Source organism: Arvicanthis niloticus, chromosome 7 (assembly GCF_011762505.2).
Source record: "Arvicanthis niloticus isolate mArvNil1 chromosome 7, mArvNil1.pat.X, whole genome shotgun sequence".
Classification (NCBI taxonomy): domain Eukaryota; kingdom Metazoa; phylum Chordata; class Mammalia; order Rodentia; family Muridae; genus Arvicanthis; species Arvicanthis niloticus.
Genome location: NC_047664.1, coordinates 30,033,346 through 30,057,501, shown reverse-complemented (window position 1 = coordinate 30,057,501; position 24,156 = coordinate 30,033,346). Strand labels below are relative to the sequence as shown.

At 36.3% G+C, this 24,156-nt stretch overlaps 1 protein-coding gene and 1 non-coding gene across 4 annotated transcripts in view; both read right to left on the bottom strand.

Annotated features, from left to right (window-relative positions):
- Zpbp (zona pellucida binding protein) overlaps positions 1-24,156 on the bottom strand; it is a 188,955-nt gene that overhangs the window by 129,587 nt on the left and 35,212 nt on the right. For all 3 annotated transcript variants that reach the window (XM_076938133.1, XM_076938132.1, XM_034508180.2), the window contains exon 3: positions 2,527-2,652. In XM_076938133.1, coding sequence (XP_076794248.1) covers positions 2,527-2,652 — 126 coding nt within the window. The remainder of the gene's footprint in view (positions 1-2,526; positions 2,653-24,156) is intronic.
- LOC117713282 (small nucleolar RNA SNORA24) lies at positions 5,689-5,816 on the bottom strand. Its single transcript, XR_004607446.1, has one exon. It is a non-coding gene; the product is annotated as a small nucleolar RNA SNORA24 (small nucleolar RNA).

Here is a 24,156-nt window from a genome sequence, read left to right as displayed (position 1 = left end):
TTTTCCCCCTCTGGAATTTGATAAAAGTAGATCTTAAGTGTTCTCACTAGGAAAAAGAGGTAATCATATGCAATGACTAATAGCTTGATTGTAGTCATTGTATACCTATAGAAATGACAAGTTTTACACCTTAAATATATGCAACTTTTATTTATTAAATTATGTCTGCATAAAGCTGAAAGAGAAAGAAAAATGTGAAAAAATTCATAGTAACAAAGCTAAAATATAAACTTTCAGAATATATACATATGTATGTATATATGAGTATGTATATGCCAAATGCATAAAAATGCAAAAGAATAAAACAAATTACAAGAGTGTTTACTTGGGGGCTTAAGACAAGTCGATAAGAGTTTTACTTGAAGATTCTGTCATCTTAATAATAGTGTATCTTTACTGTACAGATTAATCAAGAATGTTAGTCTTACTGTACTTCAAACTGAGCAAATATCTCTTGGTGAGACATTCCATCATAAAAATACTAAGTACAGTGCATGTGTGGATGCATAAGCCTGTGAAAGCCATAGGTCGATCCTGGCATCCTCCTCTGTTGCTCTGCACCTTATTTTTCCTATTTGTTAAATCAGTATTTTGGTTGTTTCATACATTTCTGTTACTTTCACCTCCACCATCTCTTAATTCTCTCCTACCTCCACCAACTAAGCCTCCCCTCTAAAAGACCTGCTTCCACATTCAAGCCTTTTGTTTTGTGACTTACTGAGTTTAACCAGGTCTGTCTGGTAAATGTGAGTGGCTGGAGAACTAGCCACTGGCTCAGTGGTTTCACAACTGAAGACAATGACTTCCTTTTCTTGGAACCTATCCACCTTATTCTTTATTTTTTTACATTTATTATTATTTGTGCAAATATTTTCCTTCATTTGCATGCACAGTTCATGACACAAATGTGAAGGTCACAGGACAACCTGCAGAGGCCAAATCATTATTTCTACTGTATAGAACCTGAGAAATAAAGGCAGTCCACTGGACGTGAGGGCAAGTGTCTCAGCCTGGTGCTTGAGGCACAGCATACAGCTTGTGAGCCCTCATCTTACATTTGGAGACAAGGTTTTTTACTGAACCTAGAGCTCATCATTTTGCCTAGGCTGGCTACACAGTGAACCCTGAGTCAACCTGGTCCTACATCTACCCAGTGCTGAAGTTATAGATGAATGCCACTCCTCATTTTTAACTGGGGGATGGAACTATAATCTCAGGTCCTCATGCTTGGTCCAGGAGTGATTCAAACTCTAAGAAAATAATACCTTCTCAAATTCTCTGAAAAAAATAAACCTTTAAAACTAACACATGATGGGTTACTGTGGAAAAAATTTAAATATGATCAAGTATAAATTCAGACTATCAGAACACCTAGAAAGTGTGTGTGTGTGTGTGTGTGTGTGTGTGTGTGTGGTCTGTATTGATGAGATTTTATCCGGAAAGAATATATTTCTAAGTACATATTTTATTATGAAAAGAAAAAAGAGTCTTTTCAACTTAAAGGAGCAACTGAATTATATACTACACTTTGCAGTATAAATTGCAATACCAGGTATGCCTTCTTAAAGAAGAAATGCTTGAGATTTCAATTTCCAAATCAAAAATACAAAGCATATAACAGGAAAATTCAATACTTAAATGTTTTTTTTCCAATGACAAAGTTTTGGTATCAATGTAGAACATAGTGTTCATACTAAAGCATATGCTGCTGCTACCAGAGAATAAAAATTGATTTGATTATAATCCCAATATTAGATACCTTGACATGAGAACCATTTCATCAATTTCTGAAGCTGCCCAGTCCACTAGGATTTCTTTTGGCACCCTCTGTAGACATGAACACATAACACAACTGTCCCTATGTTACTGAAGTGAGGTACAGATTATATCAGATCTTCAGCATGTCTTTACATAACACACTTCCCTCTGCCCAAATAATACAGCAAGGCTGCAGCCTTTAATCCGCAGCACTGTCACAAAATACCAACAATGTTTTATAAAACAAATAAAAGGTTATAAAGTTAAATTGAGGACATGTAAAAATGACTGTGTCCTACCTACACTGAACAAACCTTTAGTACAAATACTTGCTAGTCTTCATTGGTAGAAAAAAATCAAAATACAACAACCAAAAAAACTAAGTTGGAATTAATCTAAGCTGTAAGTTTTAAAGTAAACAGAAAATCATTTATCAAAATCAAATTCAAAATCTATAGCAAAGATGATATTGTCAAAATAAAATAGGTATATAAGTAAAAGAAAATAAGAAAAAAACTGATTTTCACATAAATAGTAACTTTTAGAATAGAAATGCTCCTAGAACTCTATAAATAGATGAAATTTTTCTGTCTTTATCCTTAATTAAGAAAATAGGGAAATGTTTATACTATCAACATTGCTCTATCAAACTCCAGATTACATATAAAATATTTAATACATGATAAATGTATTAGATACAAATATTTTTAAGTATAAGATTCTCTGAGATATACCTACTTAATTATAATAACTAAAATAAAATCCTACCTGAAACAAGTTTTCCTTTTGGCCCATGCCATTGGAATGATGGGTCTACCAGCTCAGTATTTCTCAGTCGCTGAGTTACACATAGCACATGTGGACTCTTTTGATGAAGCATAACATATACGCTCACTGAAAATACAATATTAAAATGTTCCAATAATATTTTATGTTCTTTAATTGTCTAATAATACCTTATACTTTGCAGTGTGTGTTACATTCTTTGACATTTCTTTGGCTCCTATTACTTGATAACTTAATTTCACTGTCTCCATATAATTACATTTAAAAGCATACAGTGTATTTTATATGTAGTCACCCACTTGTGAGGGTATGAATGTATGTAATGAACATGGATATAATATATTGATTTTTATTCAGAGATCACATAAATTACCCAGTTTAATCTCAAAGTATAACTACAACAAGAGTATTAAGCTAATTCTCTATCTGGACTTCATATGTGTTGTAAAAACATCAGACATGAACACAATGCACATATACATTTAGATGAGAGTAAAAGTATATTGCTTACAATGGTATAGCATAGTGTACTAAATAAAAGTAATAATGTGATTTTAAAAAACTGATAAACATATAGACTTATAAATACTGTTCATTTTGTCATACTCTTCTTTTAGAGACTCATGATAAACAAAGATTCTTTAGGAGATACAAAAGGATCACAGTCAAAGACTCAGTTGTTATGAATCTACTCAGAACTAAGCTCTCAAGAAAAGTCACAATAACCTGTCAGCAACTACATGCCATCCTTCTCCCATTCACCATGGACAGATTTTTTGTGATCCAGTAAAATAAAACTTACTTTTAATAATTAAAATTCTTAATATTGAAAGATTTTATATTTTACCACAAACACATTTTATGTATTCATAGTCTTTGACCAGTTATAAAATCTTGTCTGTGTTTTGGGTATTCGTATTGAATTTTAAATTTTTTTCTACCATAAGATGTTTCTTCCTCAATTTTTTCATTCATGACTGATGTTAACTCCCTATAAATCTTATTGATTGTGTATTTACTTAATAATTATTGGATCCAACTTGCAAACATTCTCCTAGGTTCCTGACCACTATGTTTATAAATATAACCATGTATAATTTTCTTATATTACCCTTTTCTACTTTTACTATTTTAATTACTTACTATCCTTAAATATTTAATAGTCAATATTATTCATATTTGTTATTAATAAGCTAATCATTTGGGATCATAATGGTCACATGAAAAGAATTTAGTATATTTCCTTCTATAACCTTCCTCTGTAAGTATGCTTTTCCCAGGTCTTTTCTTTTACATTTTAGTAAGGGAGAGATCATGACAATGCTTTATGAACTGTGTTGAAGTAAATATTTAAAAACAGCCACCAGTCAAGATGACTATCTAAACTGCTGCGGCTCTGCCTAGCTCAGCCACCATGTTCCTCACCAGAGGCCACGTGCAAGCCACAGCTAGAAACGGACAGCCAGAAACACCAGCCCTGCCACCCACAAGATGCCAGCGTGGGAGATGGCTTGCCCACAAGGCTGGGCATTGCCCAGACCATCCTGCCATCCATGCAGGCCCAGTAGGAGAATGAGACTCTAATGCTTAAATGGTAATCAGAGGCTTTATAAGTTTAGCAATGATCAATAACAAGATGCCCATACAATCAAAAGTGTAATCCAATACCCAACCAAGATATACCAACTACCCTTTGACTACCAGGGACACGTGAACATTCGCCTCCATGTTCCCCTCCCTCTCGTTTCTCTCCCTCTACCTCCTCCTCTTCCTTCTCCTCTTCTTCTCCTTACTCCTCCCACCTTAGCTCCTTCTACAGAACTGTACTAAGATTGAATTTAATAGCTACTAGTCTAATAATTTAATAAAATCTAGTTTAGACATTTTCCAGCTATCCAATTTTATATAAAACTATAAAATTACAGAGTAAATTACAAGTTTTATTTGACTCTCTCTATTCATAACACCTTTCTTTCATTATTTTCTCATGAAGTTATTTGCCAAAAACTATCCTTTAAACATTCCTCAGGCAGCTTCTGATTCTTTCAACATTCTAATCCTGCTTTCCTCTTATTTCTGTTCTTCATTTCTCAGTTTATGCCTCCTTCCATCCTCTTTAAGAGGTGTTCACACATCTCTGCACCTTGCCATGATGTGCAGTTGACATATTCCCTGATCCATCAGTTGCATGGATCTCACCTTTCCTATCCTGTATCCTATTTGGACCACAGCAGTCCTCAGGATCACCACTTTCTGATTTTATTCTTGTATCAAACTAGTGTCTCTTGACTTTTGGAAAGTGAGTACAAGTTTCTCCTGTTCTGGTTCTCTGATAGCATATAATGCCGTTATTGTGACTTGCCTGTAGTCCTCCCACTAATTCTTGTGATTTTAATCCCAGCAACTTCAATTGCGTTAAAGAGTTTCTCAGCACTATCAATAGACCAAAACAAGTAATATTCAATGACATAAACAATCAAAATGCACAACATTTTCAAAGTGAACAGATGTTAGCTACTAATGAAACAAGACGTTTGTGAAGAACATCATCTGCCTCCAGAAATAAAAGTAATTAGAACATACTGTTTATAATCATGGGAATAGAGAGTTTAAATTTTTCTGGACATTTTAGTAACAGTTTAGGAAAGCACAACCAATAAGCTGATAATTCATGGTTGTGGGATTTTTTATCATAAAAAAATATATTCAATATTTATTTATTTCAGAGAGACTCACAGGAAATAACCTGGGAGTAAACATATCCACATTTCTTATTTATTCATCAGTTCAAACTGTCACACATACACACACACACACACACACACACACACACACACACACACGGAGAGAAAGACAAAGACAGAAACAGACAGAGAGACCCCTTTAGAGTTATCAATAATAACTGATCAGCACTTCACAATGTAATCATATATGTCATTTGAAGTGAAGGCTCTAAAGATTTCAATTTCTCTATAGCTATACTCAAATACAAACTATCCCTTGGGAAATATAACTTTATTTTTGTGTCATGGCCTATTGACAATAAGACTAGGAAGAGTAAGACTAGGTGGAACAGTTGTCTGTAATGTAAAGATGGATAATATGGTTCTGTGGTCCTTCATATACAGAAATGTTGAACATGAAGAATATTACCTGTGCAAGTCAGACTCTGATACTATACAAAGGTTAACAACTTTTCCAATAAATAAAAAGCTCTTCCATGGCTACAAATGTAGTATGCCATAGATGACAGGTTCCAAAGGTAAATGGAGTACAATTATAACATTTAAATAAATTCTATTACCATACTTAGAATACAATCAATACAGCTGCAAGCAACATCCCAGAGTGATTGTTTTAAGAATCATTTAAATATTGATTTTAAAAATATATTTATACATATGTTAAAACAATTCTATTAAGGAAAATTAAAAGAAGTAATAATGAAAATTAGAGATACAAGAAGCTGGGAACAGTTCTAACTCAAAGTCCAGCTTATATTACTCCTGGACATACACTCAAAGGATTCAATATCCTACCACATAAACACTTGCTCATCCATGTTCATTACTGCTTTATTATAATAGCCAGAATTTGGAAACAGTTTACATGTCCATCAGTGGATGAATGGACCAAAAAAAAAAAAAGAAGAAGAAGAAAACCAAACTCATGGTACATTTACACAGCAGAAGGTTATTCAGCTGTTGAAAACAACAATAACAACAAAATAAAAAACTGAAATCATGAAAAACTCAGGTAAATGGATTGCGCTAGGGAAAAAAAAAAACATCCTGAGTGAAAGTAACTCAGACCTAAAAAGACAAATATGGCATGTACTTTCTTATATGTAGATGTTAGCTTTTAAGTCTTTGATGAGCAGACGACAATATATATAAACACAGAGGCTAGGTATTGAGTAAGGAACTAATGGGTATGGATCTCTCTAGGTAGAAGAAATAGAGTGTGCAGTTATAGATAGAGATGAGGGGAGTCGAATGGGGGGGGATAATCAGAGAGGAAAAGGGAATACAGGGTAATGGAAGGAATACAAGCAAGAACAGCTAGAACTAAGGGCCATTTGAGAGTTTACATGGAAATCTACTAGAGTAGAAGCTTCCTAAAATATATAAATACCTGAAGGAAGTCCAAATGGAATCACTAAATAACAGGGAAAGACAAAGCCCAAACTAAATATCTCTCACCACCAAATGAAACTTCCAGTGCAGAAATAGGTTACAACTAATTGAGTTGTTGGCCAAAGAGGTCATATGGAAATCTCCGAACAACCCAGGATGTATTCTCAAGGTTATTAGTTGCTCTTCACAAACTGATGGCAATATCAAGACCCTATTGATAAAGGTAACACCTACATGATTCATTGAACATGAAGAAATGGAATTGGTGCCTACCTATATAGCCTTCACCAACTAGTACTCAGGGTACTCAAAAGCACTCTACACTCTACCACAAAAGAAAGCTAACTAGTAACCCATCTGGAAACCCTGCAATCTACAGTGGTGATCTATCTGTATTAAACAATGGTGCAATAGTGACACAAAAGTTGTCAGGAATAACTGACCACTATCAGATTAGATTTAAGACCCACTCCATGAGATGAAAACCCTGCCTAACACTTCTCAGGTACCAAAAACTTGAGAGTAAATGGGCTATGGACCTAGAGGAAGACCAAATACTAGTGTCCTGCTAAAGGAACATAGCAATAAAATGACTCCTAACAGCATTCTGCTATATTCATAGATCATTCTCGCTCAGCCATCATCAGAGAACTTCCTCCTTCAATACACTAGAACAAGTACAGAGACTGACTGACAACTAGACAAAGTCCAAAGAGGAACAGACCTTGGAATACTCAATCCTAAATGGGATGTCTCCACCGAGTTCCTCTTCTTAGGGCTCAGTGAACCTTACAAAAGAGGAGGCACAAATATTGTTAGAGCCAGTGGGAACAGAAGACACCAACAAAGCTAGGCCACCTAAATGCAGCAAGACTGATGCACGTGCACTTATAAACTCACAGAGACTGTGTCAGCATGAACAGGCCGGCATATGTCTAACTCAGATGAGTCCCAGTGCTAAGCAAAAACAAGCCGCTATTTATAACCTAGAAGCAATCTCCAAGTAACAACTGCTTACAAAAGAAAATTAGTTTTCTCCAATTGAGTCTCACTGGGTATACAAACCACACTTAAGGGCAGGCCCCACGCCCAGCAGTAGATAGCCAACACAAAATATTCTCGATGGTATCTTTGGAGGCTTTTGTCTCATAATTCTTTGTCTGGGTATGTTTTTGGTTTTTTAACTTCACACATCTTTTCTTACATATTATGGTTGTGTTTTGTGGGATTTCTCTGTATACAAGTGTGTATGTCTCTGCATCTGTATGTGTTCCCACCCATTTTGTCCATTTTTTTCTATTTGCTTTGTTCTATTATGGTTAGTTTTTCTGGTTTTTGTTTGTTTGTTTGTTTGTTTCTAGTTTCCTCTTTTCTAATGAGAAAAAGAGTGTGGATTTGGTGAAACTTGGGGAAGATCTGGCAGGACTTGAGGAGAAAAAAACAATGATCAGACAAAATCTATTTCCAACAGAAATTAAAATTATAAAAAAGTTATACAGCAACCCCCTCTCCCCCGAACAGGGAGTAATTTGGGACCTGCTGGAACCCAGGAACTCCCTCAAGGCCAGTGGTCTTGGACTTTTCCTGGCTGCACCTGCACCTGGAGCAGCCCTAAGGCTTCAGCTCTTCCCCCAACCAGCCAAAACCCAGAGGAGGCTAGACTCCCAGGAGTTCTAACACATCCAGGAGTGCGGGTGAGTAAGCAGCAACCCCTGACCCCCAAACAGTGAGTAATTGGAGACCCACTGGGACACAGGAACTCTCTCAGGCTAGTGGCACAGGACCCTTCCTGTCTGCGCCTGAACCTGGAGCAGCCCTAAGGCTTCAACTCTGCACCCAATCCCCCAAAACCCAAAGGAGGCTGGACTCCCAGGAGCTCTAACACATAGGAACATAGAATAATAGGATCCCAGGATCTCAGGGGCTTGGGCACACCACGATTTCAGGAGCCCAGAAGCAGCCTGACTCCCAAGAGCTATCACAACCACAGTCTCAGGATCACAGGATCACAGGATCACAGAGACGGCTGAGCTCTGAGGAGTTCTGACACAACCAAGATAACAGGACAGACAGACATGTTCCAGTCACATATAGTGAGTGAAGGTAACACTAGAAATAACCAGATGGCGAAAGCCAAGCACAAGAACAAGCACAAGCAACAGAAACCTAAATTACCTGGCATCATCAGAACCTAATTCTCCCACCATAGCAAGTCCTGAATATCCAATGACACCAGAAAAGCAAGATTCAGATTTAAAAATCACTACTCATGATGATAATAGAAGACTTTAAGAAGGACATAAATAACCCCCTCAAAGAAATACAGAACACATGTGAACAGGTAGAAGCTCTTAAAAAGGAAACACAAAACTCCCGTAAAGGATTACAAGAAAATACAACCAAATAGGTAAAGAAATTGAACAAAATGATTCAGGACATAAAAATGGAAGTAGAAACAATGAAGAAATCACAAAGGAAGACTAACCAGGAGATAGAAAACATAGGAAAAGGATAAGGAGACATGGATGCAAGCATCAACAACAGAATACGAAAGACAGAAGAAAGAATCTCAGGTGGAGAAGATGCCATAGAAAACACTGGCGTACCTGTCAAAGAAAATACAAAATGCAAAACATCCAGAAAATCCAGGACACAATGAGAAGACCAAACCTAAGGATAACAGGCATAGAAGAAAGCAAAGATTCCCAACTTAAAGGGCCAGTAAATATTCAACAAAATTATAGAAGAAAACTTCCCTAACCTAAAGAAAGAGATGACTATGAACATACAAGAAGCCTACAGAGCTCCAACTAAACTAGATCAGAAAAGAAATTCTTCTCATCACATAATAATCAAAACACCAAATGCACAAAACAAATGAAGAATATTAAAAGCAGCAAGGGGAAAAGCTCAAGTAATATATAAAGGCAGACATGTAAGAATTACACCAGACTTCTCGCCTGAGACTATAAAAGCCAGAAGATCCTAGAGAGATGTCATACAGATTCTAAGAGAACACAAATGCCAGCCCAGGCTACTATACCCAGCAAAACTCTCAATTACCATAGATGGAGAAACCAAGATATTCCATGAAAAAAAAAATTTACACAATATCTTTCCACAAATCCATCTCTACAAAGGATAATAGAGAAAAACCACCAACACAAGGAGGGAAATTATACCCTTAGAAAGAGCAAGAAAGTAATCCTCTTCCAACAAACCCAAAAGAAGATAGCTAAACAAATATAATTACACCTCTAATAACAAAAATTAAAGGAAGCAAGAATCACTTCTCCTTAATATCTCTTAACATCAATAGACTCAATTCCCCAATAAAAAGACATAGACTAACAGACCAGATATGTAAACAGGACCCAACATTTTGCTGCATACAAAAAAAAAACCCACCTCAGTGACAATAACAGACACTACCTCAGAATAAAAGGCTGAGAAACAATCTTCTAAGCAAATGGACCCAAGAAACAAGCTGGACTAGCCATTATATCGAATAAAATTGACTTTTGACCATCAAGAAAGATAAGAATGGACACTTCATACTCATCCAAGAAAGAATCAACCAAGATAAAATCTCAATTCAGAACATCTATGCACCAAATGCAAGGGCACCCACATTCATAAAAGAAACTTTACTAAAGCTCAAAGCACACATTGCACCTCACACAATAATAGTGGGGGATTTCAACACCCCACTCTCAGCAATAAACAGATCATGGAAACAGAAATTAAACAGAGACACAGTAAAACTAAAACAAGTTATAAACCAAATGGGTTTAACAGATATTTATAGAACACTGCATTCAAAAACAAAAGAATATATCTTCTTTTCTGCACCTCATAGTACCTTCTCCAAAATTGACCATATAATTGGTCACAAAACAGACCTCAACAAATACAAGAAAATGGAAATAATCCCATGCATCATATCAGATTATCACAAGCTAAGGCTGGTCTTCAATATTGATAAAATCAATGGAAAACCCACATCCATGTGGAAACTAGACAATGATCTACTGAATGACAAGTTGGTCAGGAAAGAAATAAAAAAAGAAATTAAAGACTTTTTAGAATTTAATGAAAATGAGGACACATCATACCAAAACTTGTGGGACACAATGAAAGCTCATAGCTCTAAGTGCCTACAAAAAGAAACTGGAGAGAGCATATACTAGCAGCTTGACATCACACCTAAGAGCTCTAAAACAAAAAGAAGCAAAGGCAACTAAGAGGAGTACACAGCAGAAAATAATCAAACTCAGGGATGAAATCAACCAAGTAGAAAAAAAGAATCAATAAAAATCAACAAAACCAGGAGCTGGTTATTTTAGAAAATCAATAAGATAGATAAACCCTTAGCCAGACTAACCAGAGTGGACAGAGACTAATTAATAAAACCAAATTAATAAAACCAGAACTGAAAAGAGAGACATAACAACAGAAATTGAGGAAATTCAAAAAATCATCAGATCCTACTACAAAAGCCTATATTCAACAAAACTGGAAAATCTCTATGAAATGAACAATTTGCTAGACAGATATGAGATACCAAAGTTAAATTAGGATCAAATAAACCATCTAAATAGTCCTATAGCCCCTAAAAAAATAGCAGCAGTCATTAAAAGTCTCCCTACCAAAAAAAGCCCAGGACCAGACGGTTTTACTGCAGAAGTCTATCAGACCTTCAAGGAAAACCTAATACCAAGTCTCTATAAACTATTCCACAAAATAGAAACAGAAGGAACACTACCCAGTTCATTCTATGAAGCCACAATTACGCTCATACCTAAACCACACAAAGACCCAACAATGAAAGAGAACTTCAGACCAATCTCCCTTATGAAGATCGATACAAAAATACTCAATAAAATTCTGAATCCAAGAACACATCAAAACAATCATCCACCATAATCAAGTAGGCTTTATCCCAGGAATGCAAGGATGATTCAATATTCGGAAATCCATCAATGTAATCCACTATATAAACAAACTCAAAGAAAAAAACCACATGATCATCTCACTAGATGCTGAGAAAGCATTTGACAAAATTCAACATCCCTTCATTGTAAAAGCCTTAAAAGAACAGGAACCAAAGGCCCATACCTAAACATAGTAAAAGCACTATATAGCAAACCAGAAGCCAACATCAAACTAAATAAAGAGAAACTTGAAGCAATCCCACTAAAATCAGGAACTAGACAAGACTGCCCACTCTCTCCCTATCTATTCAATGTCGTACAAAGTCCTAGCCAGAGCAATTAGACAAGAAAAGGAGATCAAAGGGATACAAATTGAAAAGGAAGAAGTTAAAATTTCACTATTTGCAGATGATATGATAGTATACTTAAGTGACCATAAAACTTCCACCAGAGAACTCCTAAACCTGACAAACAACTTCAGCAAAGTGGCTGGATATAAAATTAACTCAAACAAATCAGTAGCCTTTCTCTACTTAAAGGATAAGTAGGCTGAGAAAGATATTAGAAAAACGACACCCTTCACAATAGTCACAAATAACACAAAATACCTCGGTGTCAATCTAACCAAGCAAGCAAAAGATCTGTATGACAATAACTTCAAGTCCCTGAAGAAAGAAATCGAAGAAGACCTCAGAAGATGTAAAGATCTCTCATGTTCATGGATTGGCAGGATTAATAAAGTAAAAATGGCTATCTTGCCTAAAGCACTGTACAGATTCAATGCAATCCCCATCAAAATTCCAACTCAGTTCTTCACAGAGATAGAAAAAGCAATTTGCAAATTTACTTGGAATAAAAAAAAAAAAAAACCCAGGATAGCAAAAAGTATTCTCAACAATAAAAGAATATTTTGAAAAAAATCACCATCCCTGATCTCAAGCTATACTACACAATAGTTTTGATTAAAAAAAACTGCATGGTATTTGTACAGACATAGGCCAGAAGATCAATAGATTAGAATCAAAGGCCCAGAAATGAACCCACATACTTATAGTCACTTGATCCTTGACAAAGGAGCTAAAAGCATTCAGTGGAAAAAAAGACAGCATTTTCAACGGGTGGTGCTGGTTGAACTGGAGGTCAGCATGTAGAAAAATGTAAATCGATCCATTCTTATCCCCTTTTACAAAACTCAAGTCCAAGTGGATCAAGGACGTCACTATAAAACCAGACACATTGAAACTAATAGAAGAGAAAGTGGGGAAGAGCCTCAAACACATGGACACAGGGCAAAAGTTTCTGAACAGGACACCAATGGCTTAGGCTCTAAGATCAAGAATTGACAAATGGGCTTCTGGTCTGGGCCCTAACATGAAGCAGATCCCGGGTAGCAGCTCTGCCCCCAATCTCACAGAACCCAGAGGAAGCAGGCCTCCGAGGAGCTCTAACCTGGGCAGTACCTTAGGTAAAAAGTCAGCAACACCAGCCCCAAACAGGAAGTAACTGGGATCCACTGGGACCCAGGAATTCACTCCTGGCTTGGAGCATTGTTTTTTTTCTGGGCTGGGCCTGGGCACTGAGCAGATCTTGGACCCCAGCTCTAACCCCAGTAGTAACACCCACCCCATACAGTTCTGATACAACCAAGATAATAGGAAAGACAGGATCAAGTCAGAGACAGTGAGTGCAGGTAGCACTAAGGAGATCCAAATGGCAAAAGGCAAGCACAAGAACATAAGCATCAGCAACCCAGGGTACTTGACATCATGAGAAACTAGTTTCCCCACATTAGAAAGTCCTGAAGTATCACCAGGAAAGCAAGATTCAGATTTAAAATCACTTCTAACGTTGATGATAGAGGACTTTAAGAAGGACATAAATAACTCTCTCAAAGAATTTGAGAACACAGGTAAACAAGTAGAAGCACTTAAACAGGAAACACAAAAGTCTCTTAAAGAATTACAAGAGAACACAACCAAACAGGTAAAGGAATTGAATGAAACCATGCAGGACATAAAAATGGAGGTAAAAAGAATAAAGAAATCTCAAAGGGAGACTACCCTGGAGATAGAAAACCTAGGACAAAGATCAGGAGTCATAGATACCATTATCACCAACAGAATATAAGAGAAGACAGAATCTCAGGTGCAGAAGATACCATTGAAAACATTGACACAACTGTCAAAGAAAACACAAAGTGCAAAAAGTTCTAAATACAAAACATCCAGGAAATCCAGGACACAATGAGAAGACCAAACCTAAGGATAATAGGTATACATGAGAGTGAAGATTCCCAACTTAAAGGGCCAATAAATATCTTCAACAAAATTATAGAAGAAAACTTCCCTAACCTAAAGAAAGAGATGTCCATGAACATACAAGAAGCCTACAGAACACCAAATAGACTAGACCAAAAAAGAAATACCACCCTTCACATAATATTCAAAACACCAAATGCACAAAACAAAGAAAAAATATTAAATGCAACAAGGGGGAAAGGCCAAGGAACATATAAAGGCATACCGATCAGAATTACACCAGACTTCTCACCAGATACTATAAAAGCAAAAAAATCCTGGACAGAGGTCATACACTCCCTAAGAGAACACAAATGCCAGGCCAGGCTACTATACCCAGCAAAACCCTCACTTACAATAGATGGAGAAATCAAAATATTCCATGACAAAACCAAATTTACACAATATCTTTCCACAAACCCAGCATTACAAAGAATAATAGCAGGAAAGCTCCACTATAAGGAGGGTAATTATAGCCTAGAAAGAACAAGAAAGTAATCCTCTTCCAACAAATCCAAAAGAAGATAGCCACACAAAGGTAATTCTACCTCTAATAACTAAAATAACAGAAAGCTACAATCACTGTTCCTTAATATCTCTTAACATCAATAGAATCAATTCTCCAATAAAAAGACATAGGCTAATGGACTGGATACATAAACAGGACCCAGCATTTTGCTGCATACAGGAAACCCACCTCAGTGACAAAGACAGACACTACCTTAGAGTAAAAGGCTGGAAAACAATTCTTCAAGCAGTGGTCCTAAGAAACAAGCTGGAGTAGCCATTCTAAAACCTCCAGCCTGAGAACACAAAGAAAGGGACTCATGGCTCTACCCATATAGGGAGAGGAGGGTAGCCTTGTCAGGCATCAGTAGAAGTGGAGGGCCTTGGTGCCTGAAAGCTTGGCTTCCCTAGTGTTGGGGAATTCGAGAGCAGCAGAACAGGAACTCCCTCATAGAAACTCCCTCATAGAAACTCCCAGAATTATATGGATTACACATGACAGAGACAGGCCATCAGAAGACTAGATTTCAGAATTCAAACAAAAAATTATCTTGATACTAAAATTTGTTTTGAGAATTGTATAATGCAGAATACACAGCCTTGGTGTATCTACTCATCAAGCAAGCTGAGCAGACCTGCTAGAACCTCTGATGTCCTGGAATTCCAGCTGGATGCAGTGAAGACACAGAGTCAGAGGCCTATCAATTTACTCTTCCACCCACCCCTCCTCTAATATCTTAATCAGCTTGAAGAAGTTAATGAAGAGTCCGAGCCCCTATTCCCTGGGCTTGGGGACTGAGGTGGTTAATATTGGGCTGTCTTTATAGGGAAAAGTAGTAGTTTTGATAGAACAGGAAGGAATAGCTAGGAGTTATTGCAGAGCCATAACCTATTGGTAGAAAACTGTATAATTATTATTAAGATGAAGTTATAATGTCCTAAATGGTACAAAATTTACTTTGATTTCAAAGTTAAGGTATTCATTGGTAAGGATTTCTTATTGATATAAAAGTAAGATTAATATTGTTGCTCTCATAGGCATTGTGCCTGTATAACACATTTAGGTATACAAGGCTTAGACCCAGTACTTCTTTAACTTTTTTAACTGATTTGAGATGGTTAGCCTGTGAGTTAAGGGCCTTTAGCAAATTCATGGCTCTGAGTTTATTGTTAGAGTGTTTTCTATATTTTATTTAGAAATAGCTGAGAGGAGTTAACAGACAACAGTCCAGATTGCCTTACATGGATAATTGGTTTTCAAAGAGTCACAAGTCCACAGAATTGACGTTACAAATATTTCTGTATTAATGTTCATTTTGATTAGAGACATGTCTGCTCCTGACAGCTTCCTGTCTTGGATTCTAAGAAGAAATTGAGCATCTCTGGAGTTACTCCAGTTGTGGTGAGACAGCCACTAGGCAAGAATTTCCTCTTTTCATCTACATACAAAATACTGTCCAGAAAAGGACACACTTGCAGAACAGTCAACTGAGTATATCTGCCAAGACAGAGTAATTATCCCTTAACAATTCTGCATTACTTTGTCTGTCAGATGATCCTGGACCAGAAGGCTGAAGATCAGATGCTCTAATGTCTTGTACTATAGGGACTGTCCAGGTGTTCAGTGGTCTCTATAAATTGGCTATGTTTTAGAAGCTATGCTTTGTGCTTCCCATAATTTCAGTTAATTCAGTCATTCTGGATTTCTGATGGGGTTGAAGACCTATAGTCTCATAGCCAATCCTGGCTATTTACTTTGACAGAAAAGATTTGAGAGGATGGTTTTCAGCTGACATTCATTCAAAAGCCAAGAAAAGAAAAAACACGTTCAGAACTAAGTCTTCTAGTTAGGAGAGATAACAGAGGTTTTATTTAGTCAACAAAATGATAGACTGGGTATTAGGTCTATCTTGTACCTTACTGACACAAATTGGTATAGTTATGCTTTAATTGTATTTTGAGAGAAATGGTTTTATTTTAAACAGAAAGGGTGATATGTAGGAGAAGCTAAGGTGGGAGGAGTAAGGAGAGGAAGAAGAGAAGTAAGGAGAGGAGGAGGAGGAAAGGAGGAGCTAGGAGACAAGGGGGGACAGGGAAATATGTAGACGATGTTCACATGTGTCCACCAGTCAAAGGTAGTTGGTATATCTAGGTTGAGTATTGGGTTACACTTCTGATTGTATGGGCATCTTGTTGTTGAGCATTACCAAACTTATAAAGCCTTTGAAAACATTTTTTAAAAAGTTACTAATAAAAAATTTTTTTAAAAAAGAATTGACAAATGGGACCTCATAAAATTGCAAAGCTTCTGTAAAGCAAAGGATACTGTCAGTAGGACAAAACGACCACCAACAGCTTGGGGAAAGATTTTTTACCAATCCTACATCTGATAGAAGGCTAAATTCCAAAATTTACAAAGAACTCAAGAAATTAGACTCCAGACAAAAACCTAACCCTATTAAAAATGGAGTACAGAGCTAAACAAAAAATTCTCAACTGAGGAAGCTTGAATGACCAAGAAGCACCTAAAGAAATGTTCAACATCCTTAGTCATCAGGGAAATGCAAATCAAAACAACCCTGAGATTTTACCTCACACTAGTCAGAATGGCTAAGTTTAAAAACTCAGATGACAGCAGATGCTGGCAAGGATGTGGAAAAAGAGAAATACTCCTCCATTGTTGGTGGGATTGTAAGCTGTTACAACCACTCTGGAAATCAGTCTGGCAGTTCCTCAGAAAATTGGACATAGTATTACCTATGGATCCAGCGATACCACTCCTGGGCATATACCTAAAAGATGCTCCAATATATATCAAGGACACATGCTCCACTATGTTCATAGCAGCCTTATTTATAATAGCCAGAAGCTGGAAAGAACCCAGATGTCCTTCCACAGAAGAATGGATACAGAAGATGTGGTACATTTACACAATGGGGTACTATTCCGATATTAAAAACAATGAATTCATGAAATTTGTAGGCAAATGGATGAAACTAGAAAATATCATCCTGAGTGAGGTAACCTAATCACAAAAGAACACACATGGTATGCACTCACTGGTAAGTGGATATTAGCCAAAAATCTCACAATACACAAGACATAACTGACAAACCACATGAAGTCCAAGAAAAAGAAACACCAAAGTGTTGGTGCTTCAGTTTTTCTTAGAAGGAGTAACAAAATACTCACAGGAGCAAATATGAGAGAATGTGTGGAGCAAAAACTAGAGGAGAGACCATCCAGAGACAGCCCCACCTGGAGATCCCTCCCAGAATCAATCTCCATATGCAAACACTGTTATGGATGTCCAGAAGTGCATGCTGACAGGATCCTGATATACCTGTCACCTGAGATGCTCACAGCTAACCATCAAACTGATCACAGGGTCCCCAGTGGAAGAGTTAGAGAAAAGACTGAAGGAGCTGAAGGGGTTTGAGGCCCCATGGGGAGAGCTACAAAACCAACCAACCAGAGCTCCCTGGGTCTAAACAGCTAGCCTGGAAACACACATAGAGGGACCCATGTCTTTAGCTGTATTTGTAGAGGAGGATGGACTTGTTTAGGCATCAGTGGGAGAGGAGGACCTTGGTCTCTTGAAGGCTAGATGCCCCCAAAAAGGGGGAATTCGTGAGTGGGGAGGTGGGAGTGGGTGGATGTGGGGGCACATCCTAATAGAAATAGGAGGAGGAAAGATTGATTAAGAAGTTTCTGGGTGGGGGAAAGGGGAAAGGGAATAACATCTGCAATGTAAATAAATAAAGTACCCACCAAAAAGCCCCCCCAAAAAATAAACAAACAAAAAAAAAACAGATAATGAAATTGGCTATCACAGTCAAACATTTGAGACTTTTTAGCAGCAACTTAACATTACCTATATTATAGGGATTCCTTATAATTGTCAGTGACAAGAGCCTGTGGAACAGGCCCATGGAACTTTAAAACAATATCTTCATAAAATAAAAAAAGGGGAGATATATCCCCATACACCACAAATTTTTTTAAATCATATTCTTTTAATTTTGTATTTTAAATTTTTTTTTAAAAAACTTTGGATCCCAAGGAACTTCCTGCTGAGTGTCTATGGCACTCTACAACTAGGCATACTTATGTATAGGTGAAAGGGAAGGATCCACTTACTGGCATGAGGCATGATCTGGATCAGATATTAAATATGGGGAAGAGGGCATATTTGTGTTTTTTTCAGCGGGGTACTGAAGGAGCATGGTGGCCATCAGAACAATGGGTGAAACATGCTAATGCCAGGACAAAGAATGATACTGACCTGTGAGCTTGCTGAGTGCCCTGACATTGGTGGCTGGGAAGCTGTATTGCACATATGTTCACGGCCCACCATTGCTTACCTATACCTCTGATGGGACAAGCTGCCTTGTCTCAAGTTTTTAGAACTTGTGGAACAAAGAATCAAAAAGAGAAGTTATAATGCCTCTTGTATTGTTATTAAATGTGACCAGTTATTCAGACTCAATAATGAACTGGTCTAGAAATCAATCCAATATTGGAAATAACAGTCTTCATTTGGAAGTCTGGGTCTGGACATTTTCAGGGACATATTGGGAAACTAGCTGCAGTTCTCTATGATGTTATATTAGCAAGTGATAAAGTTGGGGCAAGATCTGGATGTCAAACAGAACACATCTGGATGTTAGAACATGTGTTAAGGCTCTTTTAATTGTCAAAAATACTTTTGTCTCTTCTACAGTATTTAATGTAAGTTGCATTGATTGTATACCTTCTAATTGTGTTAGTGTGTTGAAACCTGGCATGTCTGTTATGGAGGTCTATCAACTAGCTTTTGTTTTAGTACCCTGAATATCACAGAACCTTGGTATTCTAAAAATAGCTTGCAAGTACTGGAAGAAATGAGTCAGGTTTTAAGCAGAAGCAAGGGGGTATTGGGCTTGCTTATTGCTGGTATAACATCTTTAATTACATTAATTACTAGTACCACTGCTTCTGCAATTGCTGTGACACAAGAAGTTAAGACAGATCCTTTTGCTAATCATTTAACAAAAAAATGTTACTAATGTGTGGAATATACAAAAGGATTTAGATAGGCATTTGGAAAAACAGATTGATGCTCTTTATCCTGTTCAAATTATTGGAAGGAGATTCAGAGTTTAAGAGTAAGGGGCCATCTCAAGTGTCATGCCAAATACCATTGGATTCATCTTAGTTCTAAAATTTACAGTGGCAGTCATTATAATTAGGAAGAAGTTTAAAGACTTGCAGTGTATTTGGCACAATTCTAACACCTTTCTTGATATTTTAATGATACATAGGGATCTTATAAATTTCAAGAATGCTGCTCTGCTGAGTGTTGATACAGTAGATACTGTAGATAAAATTACCTACAGCCTGAGGTCAGTGTTTCTATTTTGGTCAAGCGTCAAGAATGGCATATATAGCTTGATCATGCTAACCCTTTTTGTTCTGGGAATATTTTTATTCCTGCCCATGGTGTTAACCCTTGTCTTTAACAACATCAGCATGTCGGCAGTCAAAGTACATGGCTTGAACCTGAAAATGGACCCCCAGACAGAGTTATTAAATTAACAGTCTGACAAGCCAAGGATGGGTAAGATTCTGCACAGAGCCTTACCAACCAAAGACATAAGTACATTGCTTTTGAAAATGCATATTCCATGACAGGTAAGGAAGGCATTCTTGTCAGAAAGACCTAAGACAGGCTCAGTCTTATTTATGAAATAAAAAGAGGAGGAGAAGCAGAGAGTTTTGGGGGCTGCTTGGCAAGAATCTGACATGGACCAAGGACAAGGAAATGGGCTGCTTGGCAGAAATCTGACATTGGCCAAGGACAAGGAAGTGGGCTTCAGGCAGGAATCTAACATTAGGCTAGAACAAAGAAGTAATTTCAGGCAGGAATCTAAAGATTAGGCTAGACCAAGGATGTGAGCTTCAAACATAAAAATTACTTTGGGCTAGGTCAGGGAAGTTGACTCAGACATTTTGGTCATCCTGATAAGCCCTTAGAAACAGTGATCACAGGACTGTTCATAGAACTTTGTTTATTGCCTTGCTTTTTCTTTGACTATTTGTGTTTATTGTCTTGCTTGTTCCTTAACTATTTACATCAACTGTATTGCTAGACCCTCAACCTAGAATTGACCTTAATACATGCATGCAATTAAAATGGTATAAAAGCAAAAAAAGAGGAAGGGGAATGGAATAGGAGGTTCTAGGGAGAGGAAATGGGGAAAGGGGATGACATCTGTATTGTAAATAAATAAAATATCCAATAAGAAAAAAGTTATACTAAATAAACACAACAATGTAATGTGTGAACAGATCAATGAGTCTAGAGAAAATGGGTTAATGATGGAAATGGTATCTTTAGATGCTAGAAACAAAAAGACATATTATTAATTATGATCAAAAAGTTAACTTAATATATAGGCAAAGGTGAAATGACATTTATACCTTACATTATATACAAAAGTAAATTCCAGATATACTAATGTCCTAAAGTCAAATCATTATTTAATTAAATTCCAAAACAATACTTTATCTTTGAATTATCAAAAAAAATCCTTAATGATGAAAGTACACATAAAATATTAATTCTTTAAATAGTAATTTCTGTTAATGCTATACAGCCTAAGATAACAGATTTAATTTTAAGAAGTCATTTGCAAAACCAAAGATAATCAACTAGAATGAGCAACACAAATAAATCAAATACAAAAGTAACTCCTTCAAAACTACATTTGAGCTAAATCATGGACAAGGCAATTCAACCTTTAGCTTAGGAGACATGAAAATGCTGAGCATTATTTTTATAATGTGAGGATATGGGAAGATGGCTGCACTAGTCTCAGCTACTGGTGTATGAGTGGCAAGAGTAGTTGGGTCCACCAATGTGGAACCTCTACCTCTAGATGAAACAGACCCAAACTCTTTGAGTAAGCATGAAGACAGGCATATAAAATGGTTTTTATCTCATACACTATAAAATGAAATGAACTAAGGCCCAATAAAAAATATAAATAAATTCCCAATGAATAAGATTAATGTCTGAGTGAATAAAAACTGAACTTAATTCAAAATAATTAATTAAAAGTTAAAAATAATTAATTAAAACACATTAATGAGGAATAAATAATATTATTTATTATACAGAGTAAATAATAGTCATAATAATAATATTAATTAATTAATAATAATTATTATTATGACTATTATTATTATTGAGGCCAAGAAATAGATACCAAAAGACTTCACAACATCAGGAACTCAAGGTATTACCATAAAACACAAGGCAGCCAGAAAATGTGAAGCAAGATATTTAAACTTTAATACCAATCGAAAATAGATTAAAAATAATCAACCTTTTATATAGCCATTACCTGCAGAATTCAAATGTTAATTTTAAGAATGGATTTAATATTACCCAATATGATGAGGCAATAAGAAGGATATCAGTTACATGAAAAATTTATAATCCAAGTGTAAAAGTTGCACCTGGTGAAATCAATGACAGCAGCAGAACAATGAACACTAAAAATCATCTCATTTATAAAACTGATGAAAATAATAATTTCTAGAACTCTGGGAATTAATCAAAAAAATTTACCAACCTAGAAATATTAATATAAGGAAATCAACAGTGAGGATCCAAAGCTCAGACCTGCAGCTTTTCCCTCCAGTGCTCAGGACTCTTCAAAAGTGCTTGAAAGATGGCTGAAAGCTTGGACATGGGCTGTTCCTAGGGACACAAGCCAGGGTCCTTCTGGAGCAAGAAGAAGCCTTCCCAACCACTGATCACCAAAGATGATTGAGAAGCTAAGCTCTGAGTATACAAAGATGCTTCTACAATGCCTGTAGCCTTAAGTTCACAACTAACCCTGATCAGCTGGACCAACTCTTACTCACATCCAGGTCCAACCTAAAGAGCAGGAATGAGTCAGACTCCAGCGAGGACTTACTACCACCCAACACTTGACAAGTTCCAATATTAGAGAGCATGGAAAACTTCAAATCACTTTTTTATTCAACTTTTCTTAAACATTTCTTTTTGGTTTTACCCTGTGTATTAATTTCATTTTTTTATTTTTCAAAGACCTTTGAATTATATTTATTTTTTAAACCATTAATGTAGCTCAGATATTTCTCTTTATTTTGAATCAGATGTTTTGTCTATGATTCTTTTCCTCAAATTCTTTCCTTTTTTATTTAAGCTAGCTTTAAATTTTATTTTCTTTCATTTTGTTTGACATTGAATATTTCCTACTTCCTTTTCTTGTCCCATCCTTTCTTTCATTTATATGTTTATTTCTTTACTCTACTTAGTATTTATCATAGTTTAGTGTACCTTATTGATTTTATTCTTTTCTGGTTATTGTTAGTATGCTATTTGACTTTAATTTTAACTGTATTTCTGCATTTTATTTGTTATATTCTTATTATTATAAAACTTTGTTTTCTCCTATCTGAGTGGTACTGGAAATTGAGCCTTTAATTTCCTTCATAAAGTATGTCACTATAAAGACCCCCCCCATGGGATATATATATATATATATATATATATATATATATATATATATATATACCCAGTCCTACTGACACACAAAAATTAAGAAGAACCAGTAAGAAAAATGACTTCTCCAAAAATGCCAAAGCCCTTCATAACTATATCTAAAGTTATTAAAAGAGCTAAAATGCCAGATGAAGAATTCACAAGTCTTACTTTATAAAAGATTCAAACATATTAAAGAAGTCAATTCATTACCTGGATGACAAAAAACAAACAAACAAACAACAAACTTAGGAAATCAACAAAGATTCTTTTTTAAATATTTTTTATTGGATATTTTATTTACATTTCAGATGCCATCCCCTTTCCCCAATTCCCCTCCCTAGAAAACCCCTATCCCATGCCCCCTTTTCCTTTTTGCTTTTATACATTTTTTTAAGTGTTAGTCAAAGGCTTTATACGTTTGGTAATGCTTAATCAGAAGTGTAATCCAATACCCAACCTGGATATATAAACTGTCTTTGACTGGTGGAAACACATGGACATCTGCCTTCATGCCCCCCCCTCTTTCACTCATCTCCTTGCTTCTCCTTTCCTTCATCTTCTCCTCTCCTTACTCCATCTGTGTGGTTCTCCATTGCTCCTACATCTCTGTCCCCTAGCTCCTCCTCTTCCTTCTCCTCTAAAGGATATAAGCTGTAGTAGTGTTTATATTACAAACTTGGGTGACCTTGTGTTTAGGGCATGTTTCCTTCTAATGACAGGACATATGCCAGGTTCAAAACTAATAAGCCTTTTAGTTAGGAGAGATGACAGAGGTTCTGTTTAGTTAACAAAAATGATGGACTGGGCATTAGGTCTATCTTGTATCTTACTGATACAAATTGGTATGGTTGTGCCCTAATTGTATTTTGAGAAAAAGATTTTTTTTTTTATTTTAACAGGAAGGGTGATACGTAGTGGCATATTTTCCACACAAGTTGGGAGGAGCTAAGATGGGAGGAGTAAAGAGAGGAAGAGGAGGAATAAGGAGAGGTAGAAGAGGAAGAAAGAGGAGGAGCTAGGGGACAGAGATGTAGGAGCAATGGAGAACCACAGATGTATCGGGAGCAGCCCTGGGTAGCAACTTATATCTAGGTTAGTTAATTGGTTAACACTTCTAATTGTGTGGGCATCTTGTTATTTGAGCATTGTCAAATATATAAAGCTATTGGATAATCTTT